An 18175-nucleotide genomic window follows, 5' to 3' on the forward strand; every position below is an offset into this window, starting at 1 on the left:
TGCTAATACACAATTTCTTTCATTGAAAGAACTAGGGAAAGAAAAATTCAACCAAGTTGCGTGTAGCTGAATTAGAATTTCTTACCATGTCCTTTTCCAACTCTTCTAAGTTGAGCAACGTATTCAGAGATTTTTTTTATGGCTTCCACCTACCCAAATAAAAAAAAGTGCTGAGTTTTAGATTGACAAAAGCTTCCTTGCAGTGCTTTGCATATAATCATGTGCAAACCATTCTGCCAGTAACCTATAAAAAGTTTAATAAATTGCAACATCACATTACCTGTTCACCCAAAAACTCGCTTTCAATAAAATCTGACAATTGCGCATCATTGCTCTTTGAGGCAACCTATCAAACAACATCCAACATGTTCAAATATATGTATTTCCACTTTAAAAACATCAAAGTGAACATAAATGAGACAAATGTCATGCAGGTTTGGATAGCTACTATGGTTGATTCTAAGACCTAAAATCATGGTGAAATTTTGAAAAAGTGGAAGTAACCATTTGTTGTTTTAGCTTCCAACGTGGTTTTGGAATTGATTATGACAAAATTGAATCAAATCCAAACATGCTATGAATCCAAAACTAGGACCAAACAATCTTGATATCTTACACTGTGCAAGTTAAGCAACTTTTCATTTGTCAGCTTCTCCAACAACAGGGCAAGTTCCATTGCTGCAACAAGAAACAAACACAAAATAAATTTAGTGCCAAACATACAAATTTGGCAGGGGAAGTTCATAAGACAAGCAAAACACTTTGAACAAAAGTTGGCTTAGATTACATCATGTGTATTTGTATGCAACGTTTTTGCTAAGAATTAAGAAATAATGTACTTCCTAACAGAATTAAATCAACATGTGCATATAAAAAAGATAAACGCAATGTTAAATCAAAAATGTGAAAAGTTCTTCCATTCAAGTTCAGAATGAATTCAATTCTTTATAAAGCATTATCCAAAATATGCATGAAACCATTAATAAGGCAGCATTTATTTGTACTGACCTACTTCCATAGCTCTTCAGCTTCCTTATGTAATTACTTAATCCTGCAGAGAAAGCAAGTACAATAATACATGAAGGAAAAGTCCATATGTAAAATACTTACAGTCTCCTCATATTCTCTTCCACAGGCCTTACACTAGAAAACTGTTGGCCCCTTGATCCTTGGTAAACAAACTCTCCAGTGGTTGGTATGACTGCCTGGTCACATATATAATAGCATATTGATACAAAACTTCTTTGAAAGAGTAGTTGGGGAGCATAGAAATAGCCAAAAAGCTTTCAACCAAAAGTACATATGTAATTGTAAGGAATGATTATTATTGATGAGCTACAACCTTCAATGCAAATTCTCAGGCAATTTTTACCTTTTTTCATTATAACTAGTCAAAGTTTGCTTTTTTGCTGGAGAAAAATCCATAAAATTACTTGAATGATATTTTTCCCACCCATTGGGTTGGTATGCTCGCAAAAAAAACTCAATATTCAAAAAAACTCAATCCAATATATGACAGCAGAGACTCCAGTACTATCTTCATTCTTCAACACAGTCAAAAGCATCAACACCGCAAATTCAAAAAAAAAAAAAAACACAAAGCAACACAGCAAGAAGGGAATCGAAATGCACTTGAGCGCCATTTTGCGGTACACGGTTTTGATTTCCTAATTTGTGGAGTTGCGCAGATGCTGAGGACCTCGAAGGGGTCTTGCTGGAGCTGCTTCTCACTGCCGCCGCCATCGACGTCGTGCTTCTTCAACTTCAAGCGGTGCCCCAGCATCTTGCGCCACCCTCAAATCAAACGACGTGGTGTATGTGTTTTATGCTTTCTATCCCCAAAACCCTAGAACTCATATACAGAGAGAGGAGTGTTAGGGAGAATAGAGATCGAAATGGAAGGGATGGGGAGCAAGTGATATTTTTCCCGTGTGTTGTGGCGGTGACGGTGAGATCCAAAAAGTGGACCATATAAAGCACAGAATCGGAATCGAAATTGCATGGCACCATATAAAGCACGGCCTCTCCTCGATCATCAACTTCTTCGAGCCACCAGGTGTAAGGGAAGAGGTAGAGAGGCTCGAGGGTGACGAAATCGTGATGGTGGTTGTGGTCATGGTTGTAGCGGTGGGTAGGGGAAGGAATCGAGGTCGTCAGAGAAGTAATCGGAGAAGAGGTTGTTATTGTCCATGGTGGCAGCTACGGTTTGTGAGAGTAGGAAGCGAGCGAGGGACTTGCAAAGATGATGGAGAGTGGAGAGAGAAACAAGAGTCTCTTCAGATTTCTCCTAATCTTTATATAATTTTTTATTTTTTATTTTTAAATTATGATGGTTGTTCAGTAAAACCCGGCGAAAAATTTAATTCGTATAACATTTTAAGGCGGTTTTCAATAACTGTCTTAAAATGTGCATCGTAAAATGCATTTTTAGTCACAATAATTACAAAAATGTCACCGTACCACTTTCTAAATCAGTTATAAACAACCGTCGTAGAATAGGTGTCGTAAAAAGGACTTTTTTTAGTAGTGCCCCCTGTTATTATGTGCACATCTATCTTCTCCATCTATCATCGGCGATCTCGTTTTCCTTTGTAAAGTTCAATCTTAACTTATCACCAGTGTTATATTTTAAGGAGATTGAAAGTTAATAAACAAAACCAAGATAAAACCAACTCATAACTAATTTCTTTTTATCAAATACCACTTAAGATCGTTTCAAGGTCCAACGCCTTAATTCAAGGTCCAACGCCTTAACGGTTCTCTCCGCTTTTCCAATTTAAAAGATCGTTTCAAGGTCCAACGCCTTAACGATTCTCTCCACTTTTCAAATTTAAAAGATCATTTCAAGGTCCAACGTCTTAACCATTCTCTCCGCTTTTCAAAATTTAAAACATCATTTTAAGGTCCAACGCCTTAAACGATTTTTTGCTTGCAATTAAAATGAATCTTTCAAAAGCATAAAAAATCAATTTAACACACAAACATTCAGACTTAAAGAACTATGTAGGTCTGAATTTCTCATCGCACCTGAGGATACATAGGAGCAAGGGCAACTCCCTTGTCGATCCCAAAAAAATAAAAAAATATAAAAAAGAAAAATACACAATTTTGAAGTCATGTTTTGCACACTCGATTAAAGGCCGACGTCCCTTGTGACGGGCGCGTGGGGTGCTAATACCTTCTCCATACGTAAACAACTCTCAAACCTTTATTTTGTTTTTCTAACATTTTTTTCGAATAAACATTGGTAGCGACTCTCACGCGTTTTTCTTTTTTGGAAGATGCTCTTTTGGCTTTTCGCCTGCACTTCCGTCGTAGGGTAGGTTGCGACACATAGTAACAGGATGCCAAATTAAGAGCATGTTTGTTTCTCTATTCAATCTACACAATTATGCTTCACATGCAAGTAAAGTTACATTTGGTAAGTTTTCTCACCTAATAACTAATTTAAATATCTTATTCTTAGGCTTTGTACAACAATTAAGAGGATCAGCCATGACAACTCTAGAAAGATTGGCCTCTGCAAGGAAAACATAGTGGGTGTTGCATTCTCTCCTCAACTGCTTGTTTTGAAGACATGTGTAAATCATATTTGTCTTTCACAAATTTAAACTTTCGTTAACATTTATAACTGACATGACACGCTACTAAAACTGAATAATTTGAAAGTTTTGTTTTTATCAGAGAAGAAAAGAAGAATATATTATGAAAATAGGCCTTGTGATTCCCCGAGGCAAGTCAAATATGCAAAGTTGTGAAGGACATCAATGTGAGGCTCTTAGGATTTATTCCAAAGACCATCAAAATAATGAAATAAATGTTTCTAAAGATAATCTAATTTTAACCAAACTTGTAATAGGCTTCCTAATCAAACCCTATGTATAGAAGGAACCATACTCCAAACAAAGTAGTGTGGTTTGCCTCATGTGTCCTAACATGTCAAAAGCTGTGTTATAATTTGAACATATTTGTTGCCTTCAAAAAAAATTAACTATTTCATCAATCACCATACATCCTCAAAACCACAAGCTATCCATCATTCCTTCCTATGGTAAGTAGGTAACCAAAGAAAAATCACCTTATCAGCTGTATCAACCAAATATGTTGATTATATCATGTTAACATGAAAGGAATCAAAAGATACATTATGAGAGAAGTCACTTCATTTTTTCCAACCTTAGTTGATCATCTTCACAGTTCCACAAAGCAACTAATGAACAAACAAACAAGTGGTCTCCTTTAACTTATGTTTGCAAATGGGAGCTTAACAATGAATATTGGGGATTCAAGGCATATCAATCCCAACAGTTTTCTTTCTAAAATATGCAGTTTAATTACTTGATTGCAAGCAACTCAGGAAACCCCAAGAACCTAGCAGTCTATTAATTATTATATGATTCTTTGTTGAACTTCCATAGATCGAAATAAGATATCCTAGCAAATGCATTTAAAATTTTAAGCTCAATTAAAACCTGAGTAGCAGCAGTAACAGGTTGGAATGAAGCAAATTACTAAGCAATAAGCATTGTTTATATCATATAATATAACAAATTAATTAAGAGAGAAAGAGTTGGACCAGGGCAAGAAATTCTGAGTGATGGAGTTGAAGGGGTGAAACATAGGTGTTTTGTTGAGTAATTGGGTATGGAGAAACCGTTTTGCGAGAGTGGAATTGAAACATTGGCCATTGTTTCTCTCTCTTCACTTCAGTGTTGGAGCTTCGAGACCACTCCACCATTGCTTCCATATTCTATTTCAGACCATTCTTCTCTATATTTAGAGATAAAGGTTAAAAACCAATTATGTAAATATAGTATTAAAGTCCAATTTGAATAAACTTCTAAGTAAACACTTCTAGAAAAAAAAAGAGGAAAAATATATTAAACTTTTCTTATAAGTTAAAATTAACTTATACATAGCAATGCAAAATGAAAACCTATGCAGGAAATACAATTTAGTAGTAACATACACGATGCCCCCTCAGCTTCATCTGTTTCAACATCTCCGTGAAGCCTACACATAAACAATAACTCATAATTTACAAAAGCAAATGATACAAAAGAATTGAAAAAAAATGTAGAGACTATAAAAAATTAAATAGCAATAACCATTTATTACACTCAATCTTCCCAGTATCATCATTAGGCACAAAAGTGATGTCAGTAATTCCTCCAACTTTGATGCACACCCTTCCTACAAGACTATATAATATTGACTCAAAAAGGTCAGAACATGAGAACCAACGAAACCCTAAACAAAGTCAACAGCTAAAATTAATTCTCATAGAGAACGCACACTGTTAAGGTCTACACCATCAACCATAATCAAATTCGTTTTATTGTCACTTACTGAGACGCACCGTATATCTGCTTGACTATCAGAGGAAGCAAGGTTTGAGCATCACGATTCTACAAAATAGGGGTAAATAAATGCAACTTAAAGCATATATTGTCTTATTTTATCAAAACACTTGCAATTAAAAGAAGAGTACAACTCTAAGGGTTAATTAGTGTTGCGTAGTTTTAGGTTAAATGTGATTGTAATTATGAAAAGAAAAAAATAAAGTAAGAAAAGATGGAGAAGTGACCTTGGAGGAATAGAAGGAAGGCATGGGGCCGTGAGAAGGCTGAGGAGAAGGCACGGATCTGCCATCGTAGAAGGCTGTGTTGCCGTCAAACTTGCTTGAACTAGTAGTATAGGGAAAGGTCACAAGGAATAGTGGCTGATCGAGAGCACATGCAATAGGGTGAATTAGTAGTATAAGGAAAGGTCACGCAGTGATGTCTTTTTTTAGTACTGATTCAAAGACGATTTTCACGAACTATCTTTGAATACACCAAATCGACAACGATTCTCTTGAAATTCATCGTTGTTTTGAGGTTTCAAAGACGATTTCACAAAAACCATCTTTAAAAAGTTGACATTATTTACAAAATTGTCATTGTATGTCAAATGATGATAGTTTTTCGACAATCGACTTTAAATACCCGTCATAAAAAGTTATATTTTTAGTAGTGTTCATATTATATGGATGTTAAGGAGTATTGCTAGATGACTACCTTGGTTAGTAAATTAATTATGATTAATTACTATACCGATTTAATATTGAACCTATGGATCACATACAAACGAGATTTCAATCTTTGCAAAAGAAAATAATTTATTTGATAACTAAATTAAAGAATTTAATTTAATCAAATAAATATTTTAATGGAATATTATTATATTTTTTACTGGCACTAAGAATATAATTAATATAAACAAAGAGTATCATTTTATAAATGTGGAAGTTGTCCATCAAATAAAAATAAGATTCTAGTGCTACATATCAGGATCAGATCATGTGATTAATTATCGTAAGTAGTCTGTGATTTTTTTGAGAATTACCTGTCTTATATCAGAAAACTTCTTAAAATAAAAAGATATGAGATAGTTTTATTTTAAAATATAAAGATAAAGAGATATGAAATTATTTTAAATAAAATCTCTCCTTATTGAGAAAGGTCAAAATCCATATCTCTTTAACATTATAAATAAATCATCTATTTAAGAGCAAAGTGTATTAGCCACAAATTAGAAAAATTCAAGCATATTTTTAGAAAAGTAGACAAAGGGTTTGCTCTTTAAAATTTCACTAAGAGTTGTAACAAAGATTGATGTCAGTCTGGATACACACAGAAAAAATTTTATTACTTCAAGAATACATATCTAAATACACAAATCTTTCTTTTTTTCTATTTGTTATTGGTGTATTTTGAATGCAAAATAAATTTTAATTTTTCATGTAAGTGATAAATGATGGAAATACTTTTATGTAACTATAAAAAAAAAGTTTTTAATTTACAATAAAAAGTATTAATAAAATTTAATTATGTACATCATGTAAAGATTAACTGAGATTATGGTAATCTCGACGTTGTAATAATTTCTCCTCAATCACCATCTACGAGTACTTGGTGTGCTCATAAAGAAAACGAGAAAAAAAAAAGAATGTTTATAAAAGAAGTAAAAAAAAGTTAATCACAACCATTGTGCTTTTATATACACAGAATACATAGGTACCTAGATGCAAATAATGGTGTAAGGCTTTCTAACACATGCCAAATTACGTCAAATTGGCATCAAGACAGCGTAGTATACTTTTTATGAACTGGTCAAAACCTCAATGACTTGAGGGATTTTACTTGGGTTCGATCACTGATCATGGCTTCTGAAGCAACTGGTTGGAGACCATATCTGAGCATATTTGGAGAACGAAAATACTCTGCACTTGGAAACCTGATGGCTCTGTTGTACAGGAATTGAGCTTCTCATATTCTCAGCTTTCAACTGTGCCCTTCTTAGCTTGTTTAGAATTTTATCCGTTGATGATGATCTCTTCTTTTCCAATTTCATCTATTTTGAATATTATCATGGTCAGAAGAGATTAAATTGTTGTGTTGAAGATCACATACCCTTTAACATACTCATTTAAACGCATTCTTTAATTAGTTAAAATTTATTAAAAATTATAAAATTCAGATAAAATCGTTAAATATGAAGTGGACCTGTAAAATTTCATGACCTTCAATAAATTTCAACCAATAAAAGAGTGTGTTCAAAAGAATATACTCCTAACTATATACACTTTCTACATATATTTTCTGAGCTTTACTATAGTCTATACTGCAGCATAGCAACCTCCTTTAATGGATTTAATATCTTCTTCTAACTAATGATAATATGAATATGAATTTGTGTTAGACCCCATACATGCATGATATAAGAAAATACAATATACTAGTTACGATGAATAGGAAAAACCTCAAGTTTCCGTATTGCAGTTTCAGCTTTTGCTTTCTGCAAATTCTCCCACGCAATGATTTTGGCTTCCTCTCTCTGTAACCTGCGCCAAAACAGAAGTTCATGGATAAATGCATAAGTAATACAATAGCATTATATGCACTTCGCTCTCTGAATGTTTAAGAGATTCAAATATCGTGTTCATGTTTATCCAAGGAACTGAAAAACATTCCTTAGCAGCCTCCAAACTGATTTTATATCCAGAAAGGAGAAAACATAGATACAGTGTTTAGGTATCGTTTGTACTATTTTCCAATCAGAATTAAAGTTTTATCTTGATAATTTGCATAACAAAATTTACATTAAAATTTTTTACAGATTACCGATGTAAAAGTTTCAATTCTAATTGAACAGGACGAAAAACAACACGTAATGACTAATGTAACCCTTTAACCAAGGAACCAAAATGATTAATGTAACATGAATTTTAAAAAAATTGATATTTTGTATTTAAGCAACATACTTGGAAGTGTCAATGTTTGACTCGTCAATATCCCATGATGCTTGGGCTTCTGCACTAATCTCTCTTAAATCTTTGCTGTGTAGAGTGTCTTTTTTGGCCAATTTGGTTGCATGCCTCTTGGACCACCTGACAATTGTAGCTTGGCTGTCAACTTCCACATCTCTGACCTCTAATTTAGAAGAATGGCATTGTTGTTGATCCACAATTGAAGTGGCACAAGATTTTGGAGAGGAATGTGAATCATTCTCTATCTCTCCTGGACTCATTTGGGTACCTTTGTCACACCTTGAGGAATGAGATGCTACGTTTTCCCCCTCCATCGTTCCGTCATGCTTCTCATCTGTAAATTAAAATAAAAATCGTTTTAAACATTAATTTAGATTTTCGAATCTCAACAAACAAAGGTGTGTAGATTATGAGGTAGAATCTAATTAGTCTGACTTAGATAATAATACACAGCTGAAATTTTGAAGATAAATCTAAATTCAATTTTCACAAAATACATTTTAATAAGAAACATACAGTGTTAAGTGTGACAAAATTCTATTAAATATTAGCTTCATATTAAAAATCCAAAAGATCAAAAACTACAAACTTGTAGTGATAGCTCACTGTTCTATGAGGAATCAAAGACATTAATTAAACAAATGTCTGGTGGTGACCACCTCATCCTAGTGGTTAAAACAATATAAAAGCACTTTGCAACACTTCACGGATTTACCTGCTAGTGGTGGACAACCCAAGACTTAAGTTGCCAAATTAAATTAACAAATTAATGATTAAACAATGCATATACTTTGAAAAAAAAATTCGGTGTGACATTACAATAAGTCATATTAATATATATTATATATTGTTTGATCATATAATATCAAATGACTTATTTTCATGACTAAGTGTAATTTTTTTTTTAATTAAAGCCTAAGGATCTTTTTATAAATTAATATTTTTATTTTTAATTTAATGTATTTTAAAAAGACACTTTATTCTCTAATAAATTCCTAATCTTTCTAATTCTAAACCTAATCTTTCCTCCATTCTATCAATCTTAGTTTTTAATTAGTTTTAATTATGTAACGGGGAATGGTATGCTCCCTCCAGGCTGACGCAGGAGTCTTACAGTTCCAGAATCAGCAACTTGTTCAACAGATAGACATCCAAAACTATGCTTTGCATGATCTTGAAGAAAAAAATTTAGAAAATCGAAAGGAAAGCAAAGTTCCTATGATGACTTGTTAATTGCATTGAACCAACTCTGGACTCGGGTTATTCTTTGTTATCATGCTTTGATTTTCTGTACCGGCTGCACTCTGTTGGGTTTAGTATTTTCTTCTCTTGAAAGTAACACTTTCTGCATGCTTCGATGGCCCTATGGGGTTTTGTAGGATAATATGCTAGCTGGGGATTAAGATTAGGAATAACAGATCGGAAAGTGCTCTTGTGCTTGTTGGTCTTGTGGAGTCCGTGCTCAAATAGGTGATGACCGTGTGAAAGATAGATAGGACGCAGGAAAAGTTAGGTTTAGATTTAAGAATATTAAGAATTAATTAAATGTTAAAGTGTCTTTTTAAAATACATTAAATTAAATTAAAAATAAAAATAAAATATCCAATTTACAAAAAGGTCCTTAGGACAATATATAATATGATAAACATAATATTATATAATTGGATAATATATAAAACACAAAATATAACTCATGTAAAGTCATACTTTCGCAAATGTTATTTGAATACAACCCGTTGCACATTCATTAATTATCCCCTGAAATCTAGGCACAAACAGTAGCCATCAAGTGTCAGAAACTGTTTCTCCTTATACTAACCAATTGATTACATATATTAAAGCATCTTATATACAAGGAATACGCAATATAATTACTAATTAGAGAAATTCAACCTTAGAATATTCAAGGCTTTTTATAGTACTACTGAGAAATTATCTCTCCTACTACATTTGTTCAAACTAATTCAGCTATTGGTCGTAATACGAAGACTCTTAAATTTCTAAGGCTGACACTGCAATTCCATAGTCATTAAGTGCAGTTCAGTTGACAAGTAATGTTAAATTCGTGGAAAAGAAAAAATTTAGATTTGATTCCCATATAATATTCTTAGGAACAGCACAAAGAATTTAAGTGTGACGATGAAATTTCAAACCAAAGAATAATTTCATAACCCATCTAAAGTACAGAAGCCTGTATGAATATTGAGTTCCATCCAAAAGCCAAAAATCCTAGTTACAAGGATTAAAACAAGACAGTGATTTACCTTCAGAGATAGGAGATGATTGGTTACAGGGCAGTTCAGAGCACGTGGGTGCAGCAGTGGACAATGGAGAAAACACCATGCCATTCTCATTGATAACAGGGCTAGAAAACTGCATTCCACTGTCCAAGTCATAGCCAAAAACAGTGCCATCATGTGCATCAAAGTGGTGAACAGAAACAGCAACAGGTGCCAGCACCCCAGTTGAGAAGGGCGAACCCACCACCAAGTTCCTCACAACCAAACCCTGGCGAAGTGGCAGCACAGGTGAGTAATTTGAGTAGAAAGCAGCCACACCAGGAGGCACAATTGGGCCACTTATTGACTTTGGCCTTCGCTGAAGCTGTGAATGCGAACTTCTGCTCTCAGCATAGGCAGAAACTGGGCTACAAATCCACCTCTCAGCTTCGTCCCATTTAGATGGCATTGTTCTTCCACCACAAAAGGGTGTTAACCCTGCCATTGTGTGCCTTCTGCTGATGCTGCCAGAACTACTTGAAGGCTTTGAAACTCTCTCTGAGCACCACCCCTTTTGGCTCCCAATGCTTCTCTCTCTGTAATAGGGTGCCCCTGGACTTGGGAAAGATCCCAAGTTCTGGAATGATGATGAAGAACTCTTCTTCATGACACTGGAGAAAGCAAGAACAGAATCCCACTACGAAAATGGAAAGGTTAACTTGTTTTGACCCATCTATGCTAAATTGTTAACCGTCTTTCTGCTTTTACGTGAGGACATCTCGGGGTGCACTTAAATCTGATCAGATTCGTTGTACCCAAAAGAAACCAACGTTAGATTTTGACTAGTCATGCTTCATCACTCAACCACCACTTTGAAATGTTACACCAAAAGAAAAAGAGGGTAACAACTATCAATTGACAAACACATATTACCACCGAATGCTAATGAACACACAGTTAGGTTAAATATTCATGATATAAAAAGTTTTATCGTAATTTTATTCGACAGAATGACCTCTAATAAATAATACCTATAAAACCAACATGTATTAAAATATGTGACAGAAAAGAAAACGAGGGTAACAACTAACAATTGATAAATATATATTATTTCTGAGTACTCAATTGCCTAAAACTTATTCCAACTTAATCACTTAATATATGTAATTACGTTACATACTTAAAAGAAAAAAAAAATTACTATTCATAATAATCTTATTTGATCGATTCCCGTGAATAATACTTAAACAAACATATATTAAAAACGTGACAACAAAGAAGAAACTAGAAAATCAGAAGATACTAATTAATTTTATTGCTAAGCATGGTAGAAGAGGAGTGTTACCGGAATTTGACTAGTGACCCTGATGTGTTAATCGGGGTTAAGCAACGATTTGCGCTGGGATAGACATTCCCGGAATGTGGACATGTTAATATATTGTGAGAGTAGACATGTCGCGTTAGTACAACCCCATAGTGAAGTAACCATTTTTCTTAGGACAAGAACAATTCATTGAAGGTGGAATAATGAGAGTGAGGAAGGTGGATTTGGAGGGAGCAGGACGTGGACATCGTCTGTGAAACATTTTGTAGAATTCCAAGAAACCCATCCTTGCACTTGTCATGTCGTGTGTAAATTCCAAATGCCACTCACATGCAGTGGACCGCAGGACTGTGACATTTTAATTATTATTTTTCACATGATGAAAGGGGCGTATTTGGTTTGGATTTGAATTACACTAGCGGTGAGATTTGTGGGTTTGTTTTTCGTAGTTTTATTGTTCTCATGACATTTGTAGTAGAAAGAATTCATGTAAAAAAATTATTTTTAAATATTCTTTTTTAATTAAGTGTATTTTTTAAATAAGAATAAAAAACTAATCTCTCGTGTATAAAGATATATTTAGGGATTGACTTTTTTTCAAATAGTTATTTTTCTTATGCATCATGATCAAGATATCAATCTCCTCATGCATATTTAAGAGATAATTATTTGTTAATCATATCATAATCAAACCAAAAAGTCTTACAAAACATTTTAAAATATGATTTTAAATGATAAAAAATGTTAATGATTAGTTTGATACAAATTATATAATTATTATAGTCCATTAAAATTCAATGATATATATATATATATACACATTGATTTAATAACAAGCCAATATAATATGAATGATTAATAGATAGTCTTATTTTTAAATTATGTAATTAGATATTTAATTATTTCGTACATATGAAAAAATATATATTAAAAAAGTTAAATTTTTTAAATAAATTTTAATATTTTAAAAATTAGTCCTTCCCTTTAACTAAAAGATACTCCGGTCCCAAATAAACATTGACTTAATCACTTTGTATGCATGGATGGGATTGATGTTACAATGGTTATTTAATCTTTTCATGTTTTATGTGTTAAATATGGTGTAATCATTGGTGGGATTTACTTTTCATAGGGCTCTCGAGTTTGGAACCTGTACACTAAAACTTTCAGGGTATATATATATATATATATATATTCTCTTTGCTGACAAAAAAAATCCACTGTATTTTTTTTTCTCGTTGACTACGTATGGGTAAATGGACATAGCAAATTGGTAAATAAAGAGAAGGGTATTTTGTAAATAATCATTTGCAAAATGATCTTGATCCTGCTACGCTTTACTTGCATGTAAGATCCAGTCATTGTTAATATTGTTGTTTATTTCTTGCAAAGTGCGCAAAATATTTATAAAACCCACTTTGATAATGTAACATCCCAATTTTTTTAATCTAGATTGGAAAGGATGGTTATTTATAAATAAACAAAGTTTTAGAAAAATGATAAAATTGTATAAATAAATAAATAAGGAGATATAATTATTAATTAAAATAATGATTTGAGAGAAAATAAAAAGGACATCTCATTTATTTGTTTGATATAAAATAAAATAGAGTTTATTTTTATAAAATAAATAAATAAATAAATATAGAGCAAATAATAGGCTAAATACCCTATGTATAAATAGTTATGTTAAGTCAGGTATCTCTTTCCGGCCTCATTTTCGTTTTTCCACTTCTCCTCTCAAAATCCTTTCTTTTTCCCGCATCCCACCAAACCTGTTTCAGAAAAACGCCGATCTTGGACTCGTTCACCGTTGGATCGTCGTGAAATTTGAGTACCACATTCACAACCCAATTTCGCACATTCTCACTGTTGGGAATTTCAAAATCATATCTGAGCTTAGAGGAAAACCCTTCGCATTGTAGCATTTTAATTTCCCGCAGAAACCCAAAACTGTCTTGGTAAAACTATGATCCCGGTTTTGTTTACCGTTGGATTTTCATGAAATTTGGATATGTTGTTCGAAATTCAATTGCGCACACTTTCACCGTTGGGATTTTCGAGATAATATTAGTGGAGGGAGAAAAAGGAATCACATGAAGACGTACAAGTGGAGGTTTCAATCTCTTTTCTGTCTATCTGGCGTTTGGGAATTCTATCGGAGCAGTCGGAAGAATAAATGAAGGAATCTCAGGGAACTGTTAGAGATGTTACTATCGCTGGCTGAAGACACGTGAGTCCGCTCAGAGGTAAGGGATGAGTTTGTCACGATTAGGGGTTAGAATGAACATGTGTAGGGATCCTTAGAGAACTAAATTTGGGTTTATTTTGGGATGTTTATTGAATTATAACTTTTCCTTTATGATTATAAATACAATATTATTGTGTTCTATGTACCAATTGATGTCCTGATGAGAATTGATTGATAAACTTGAGTGCTCTTGATGTCTTTGTCTTTAACCCATGATTTTGATTAATTGATTTTGATACAATTGTGAGAAACTATTTCAGAAGTTTTACACCCCATGTTGTGATAAAATCTTTTGTATAAATTGTTATGTTTAGGTTATGAAATGATGATTCAAATTGTGCGTATGTGATAAATGGAACATGTGACGGATGATGAAATACATGTGTATTGAGATGAGATGTATGTATTGAGTTGTGAACTATGAAATGTGCAATCACACAATTGTAAGACCCTTTAAGGGCGACGAGTATTGTGATGGGGTCCACTGTGGGAACTCAACGAGTTAAAATAATTTTGAAAACAATTGAGTAAATGTGTGTATTGCATAGTTCATAAGTAAAGTGTATATGATCCACGAGGTGTGATAACATGCTATTTTGATATTATACCATTGTGATTGAGATCGAGTGTATGTGATAAATTGTGTATGTATGTGATTGAGATATTGTGTGCATTGAGTATGAACTATGAATTGTATAATCACACGACTATAAGTCCCTTTAAGGGCGACAAGTTAATGTTAAGTCCCTTTTTGGGCGACGAGTAAATGTTAAGTCCCTTTAAGGGCGACGAGTTAATGTTAAGTCCCTTTAAGGGCGACGAGTTAATGTTAAGTCCCTTTTAGGGCGACGAGTTAAAACTATTTTGAGAACAATTGAGGAGTCGTGTGTTTTGTACAGTTCATAGATAGAATCTGTGTGCTAAAATGTTTTCTGGGTTGGACCTGAATCAGGAGGGAGAGGCCCTGACGGACTCTTCGGAGTGTAGGCCTTGGGGGTCACACGGTTTGAGTGCTCCTTTAAGCCTATGTTGATCCCATATGGTTGGAGCATTTTCGCAAAACACTGTGACCCTGACTGGTCTCCCTATGATATTACCTAGTGAGAGTGACTTGACTTACTATTGTGTGGTTTGTCTTGTCATGTACTCCTAGGCGCCCAACGAGGTTTTTCACTGACATGGTACCACATTGCATATAGGCTTGAGTCTTAGCATAACTATTGCAGACGCTTGCTAATTGTTTATTATGAAATTGATATGTTATTATGTCTTGATCGGAGTGTGTGATTTCTGTGTATTGTGATTGATGATTGAAAGGTGTGATTGATGGATGAAAAGCGTGATTGATGAATGACAAAGTGATGAAATAATGTGAGATATGCTAAGTAAATTGTATTTGGCTACTATATGTTGTGTTGTTTCTCTCTAGTAGTTAGAAATGTGATAACTCACTCCCGGTTTGTTGTTTGTGTTTGGATCCTGTGATGATCTTGAACTTTGTGTTCGAGGGAGCAGATGAATAGGTGGATGACTATGAAGAACCTCATGCTAGAGGACACGGGAACACCACGCTCTGACAGGATGTGACATTAGGATATAGGTTCTATATTAATTGTATGAAACTTAAATGGCCTTCTTTGAGCCGAGATGACTTTATTATTTATTTGGACAAGTTTGAATATGATGTAGAAGAAAGTGAATGTGAGCCTTTTACCCATTTGAAAGGCTTGTATTTAAAAATATTTTAAAAATACTTTTAATTAATATTTGAATTTTTATTCCTTTATTAATATATATGTGAGGGGTAGAGGGTGTCACAGATATTCAATTGAGTTCAATTTATAATAAATCGTTAGTAAAGGATAAACTGCTTACTCGAGTTTATATAGCATCGAAAAAATTGAGATCGAGTACATATAGGATAAGAATGCGAATGGATCACAATCCTGCCAAATTAGATTATTGCTTTAACAAATTTCTCGTAAGGTAGATAATGTCCATGATACTCAACATGAAATATTGTAGAAACTAACATAGAAGGCAAGCCCATATGACATCGTGGCTCTTAGTCCAGGTGTAGTAAAGTGTTAGTAGGGATGATAAAGTCTATCTGGATCCTATCCGTATCCGTTAAAATATTTGTAAGCGAAAATAAATTTTTACCTTCAAAATATGAGTATAGTATAGTATTCATCCTGACCCATCACGTGTAACATCTCAATTTTTCATGTGTATGTGATAGACACTTTTATTAATTTGTTGTGTGATTGAGTAGTGGTTTTAGATGATTGAAATGATATGTTATCATAAGATACCTAAGCATGGTTAAGTTTTTAAGTTTTTAAGCTAAAGTTTATAAAGAATAAAGATAATTTAGATAAAATTCTTTGGTCAAATAATGGTCAATTCATTAATGGCCTAAATGTTAAAAATTGAATTTTCATCTAAAAATAGAAATTAGAAGCTTGAAAAAAAATAGTAATTAATGTTAGTAAGGTTAGAAATTAAGTGGGGATAATTAAGGTTGATTAATGGTGATCTAGATAACTAGAAAAGGGTAATTAAGTCGTAAGAGTTTAAAGTGAAGGACATTTTTGTAAATGATTATACAATTAGTTTAAAAATGGAATTTTGGTTTAATTAGTTGGTGACTAATTAAAGTGTCTAATTATATGATGTAGAATAATTAAAATAAGTTATAGTTGTAACACCCTAAAAAATTACAACTTAGATCAACAAAGAAAGCTATGTGATGTGTCTTCTCTGCTTGTGTGTATTTATTTACAATAATTATATGCTTTTGATATTGATTTTCGTGCTATGTATGTGCTTGTGTATGTGTGTGTGCGTGTGGTTGGTTTAGTAAAGCTTGACAGAGATATAAAAATTGTCTGAACTAGATTTCCATCTGTGCAAGAATTGCACTTTGCATTGAGTCGCATTATAATTTGTCTGTGTAAGTGGACTCTGTGCAAGGTTCACTCTGAGTACACATATCGCAAGGGAGTTTAGTACACTAATCTAGGAAGTTAGAACACTAATATAGAATATTAGGATAAGATTTACCGGTTTTAGTAAAAATAAAATTTCCATTTTTTGGCAAAACTCTACTTTAGCCTTTTTAAGTAAGAGTTTCAAAAGTAAAGCACACCACATTTGGTAGTGGTGTACACGTTTTCCATGGCTGACCAAGGGTCATTCATTAGTCAAAATTGAGTGATTAAGATAAGTCAACACCTTAATCCAATGGATCATACTCTAAGCCTCTTCTATAAGTTCATTTAGACCCCAAAACTCATCATTCATGCTCATTCTTCCTCTTCTTCATCAGTTGGTCAAGAGGGAAGTAGACATCATTTTCACTCTTCTTCCAAGATTTACCAAGTGTTCTTGAGCCCTTCTTTCATCAAGCTTAGGTAAATGACCTCGATTTTCAACTCTATGTTTGATTTTCACTTCATTTTCTTGCTCTATTCTCACTTGTAGTTTCAAATCTTATTTTTGCACTCTTGAAGGTTGGAAACTAGAATCTAAACTCCCTCATTCTTCCTTTTAAATTTTGTGGAGACTACAAGAGGTAAGAGGCTCTCTCCAACTCTTGAACCCTATGCTTGTTGTTAAACTTCTTTGAACATGTTGTCTTGAAAATCCTTCATCTAGATAAATTTACCTTAGAATTATTTATTTTTGGAACTATTGATTTAATTTTTATATGATTGTTGAGATTAATTGCAAACCTTGATGACTAATGCATTCTCTGAAATTGTGATAATTTTTCTACTGATACATGTTCTGAAAGGTTTGTATATTGTTGTTGTTGTTGTTGAATGATAAGACTGATAGAGTGTGAACTCTGACAATTATATGTGTGATGTGCGAAGGATCAAATAAACTACTACGCTTAGAAAATCAATCTCAATCTCTCAGATAATAAAAAGAACACATCTATTCACAGACAACATAACGGCTAAAATACAACCATCCATAAATTATAGCAAACAATTTACCGAGGGTCAGGCGCCCTCGGACCCTAACCACAACGTGTACAGATAAAATGACAATATATATAT

At 33.3% G+C, this 18175-nt stretch overlaps 2 protein-coding genes across 10 annotated transcripts; both read right to left on the minus strand.

The window, feature by feature from the left end:
• Positions 1–1008: 1008 nt before the first annotated feature.
• LOC114412414 (replication protein A 32 kDa subunit B-like) lies at positions 1009–5935 on the minus strand. Of its 9 annotated transcripts, XR_003666726.1 has the most exons (7): positions 5588–5935; positions 5350–5408; positions 5119–5201; positions 4970–5013; positions 4577–4770; positions 1143–1205; positions 1009–1051 (listed from the first exon to the last, which is right to left on the minus strand). XR_003666726.1 is itself a non-coding variant. In XM_028376308.1 (6 exons), the coding sequence occupies exons 1-6, from the start codon at positions 5609–5611 to the stop codon at positions 1046–1048; spliced, it is 279 nt and encodes a 92-aa protein (XP_028232109.1). In that variant the 5' UTR covers positions 5612–5935; the 3' UTR covers positions 1009–1045. The 9 variants fall into 9 exon arrangements, 3 of the variants coding, with proteins under 3 accessions (XP_028232109.1, XP_028232108.1, XP_028232107.1); XM_028376308.1 differs by lacking the exon at positions 4577–4770; XM_028376307.1 differs by lacking the exon at positions 4577–4770 and having other exon boundaries at positions 5109–5201.
• Positions 5936–6883: 948 nt separating this feature from the next.
• On the minus strand, positions 6884–12075 carry LOC114412417. The gene is made up of 5 exons (XM_028376309.1): positions 11876–12075; positions 10576–11326; positions 8306–8645; positions 7804–7885; positions 6884–7395 (listed from the first exon to the last, which is right to left on the minus strand). The coding sequence occupies exons 2-5, from the start codon at positions 11195–11197 to the stop codon at positions 7195–7197; spliced, it is 1245 nt and encodes a 414-aa protein (XP_028232110.1). The 5' UTR covers positions 11198–11326; positions 11876–12075; the 3' UTR covers positions 6884–7194.
• Between the last annotated feature and the right edge of the window lie 6100 nt (positions 12076–18175).

This window comes from Glycine soja, chromosome 5 (genome assembly GCF_004193775.1).
Source record: "Glycine soja cultivar W05 chromosome 5, ASM419377v2, whole genome shotgun sequence".
Lineage (NCBI taxonomy): Eukaryota > Viridiplantae > Streptophyta > Magnoliopsida > Fabales > Fabaceae > Glycine > Glycine soja.

What these genes read in the sequence shown, in the direction of transcription:
- LOC114412417 (XM_028376309.1), bottom strand. Translation starts at nt 11,197, where the DNA reads ATGAAGAAGAGTTCTTCATCATCATTCCAGAACTTGGGATCTTTCCCA. An exon ending in TCAAACATTGACACTTCCAA is followed by an intron (nt 7,886 to 8,305) that starts GTATGTTGCTTA and finishes GTTTTGGCGCAG; the next exon opens with GTTACAGAGAGAGGAAGCCA. An exon ending in CTGCAATACGGAAACTTGAG is followed by an intron (nt 7,396 to 7,803) that starts GTTTTTCCTATT and finishes TATTCAAAATAG; the next exon opens with ATGAAATTGGAAAAGAAGAG.
- LOC114412414 (XM_028376306.1), bottom strand. Translation starts at nt 5,611, where the DNA reads ATGCCTTCCTTCTATTCCTCCAAG. An exon ending in CAGATATACGGTGCGTCTCA is followed by an intron (nt 5,202 to 5,349) that starts GTAAGTGACAAT and finishes AATATTATATAG; the next exon opens with TCTTGTAGGAAGGGTGTGCA. An exon ending in TGATACTGGGAAGATTGAGT is followed by an intron (nt 5,014 to 5,118) that starts GTAATAAATGGT and finishes GTTTATGTGTAG; the next exon opens with GCTTCACGGAGATGTTGAAA.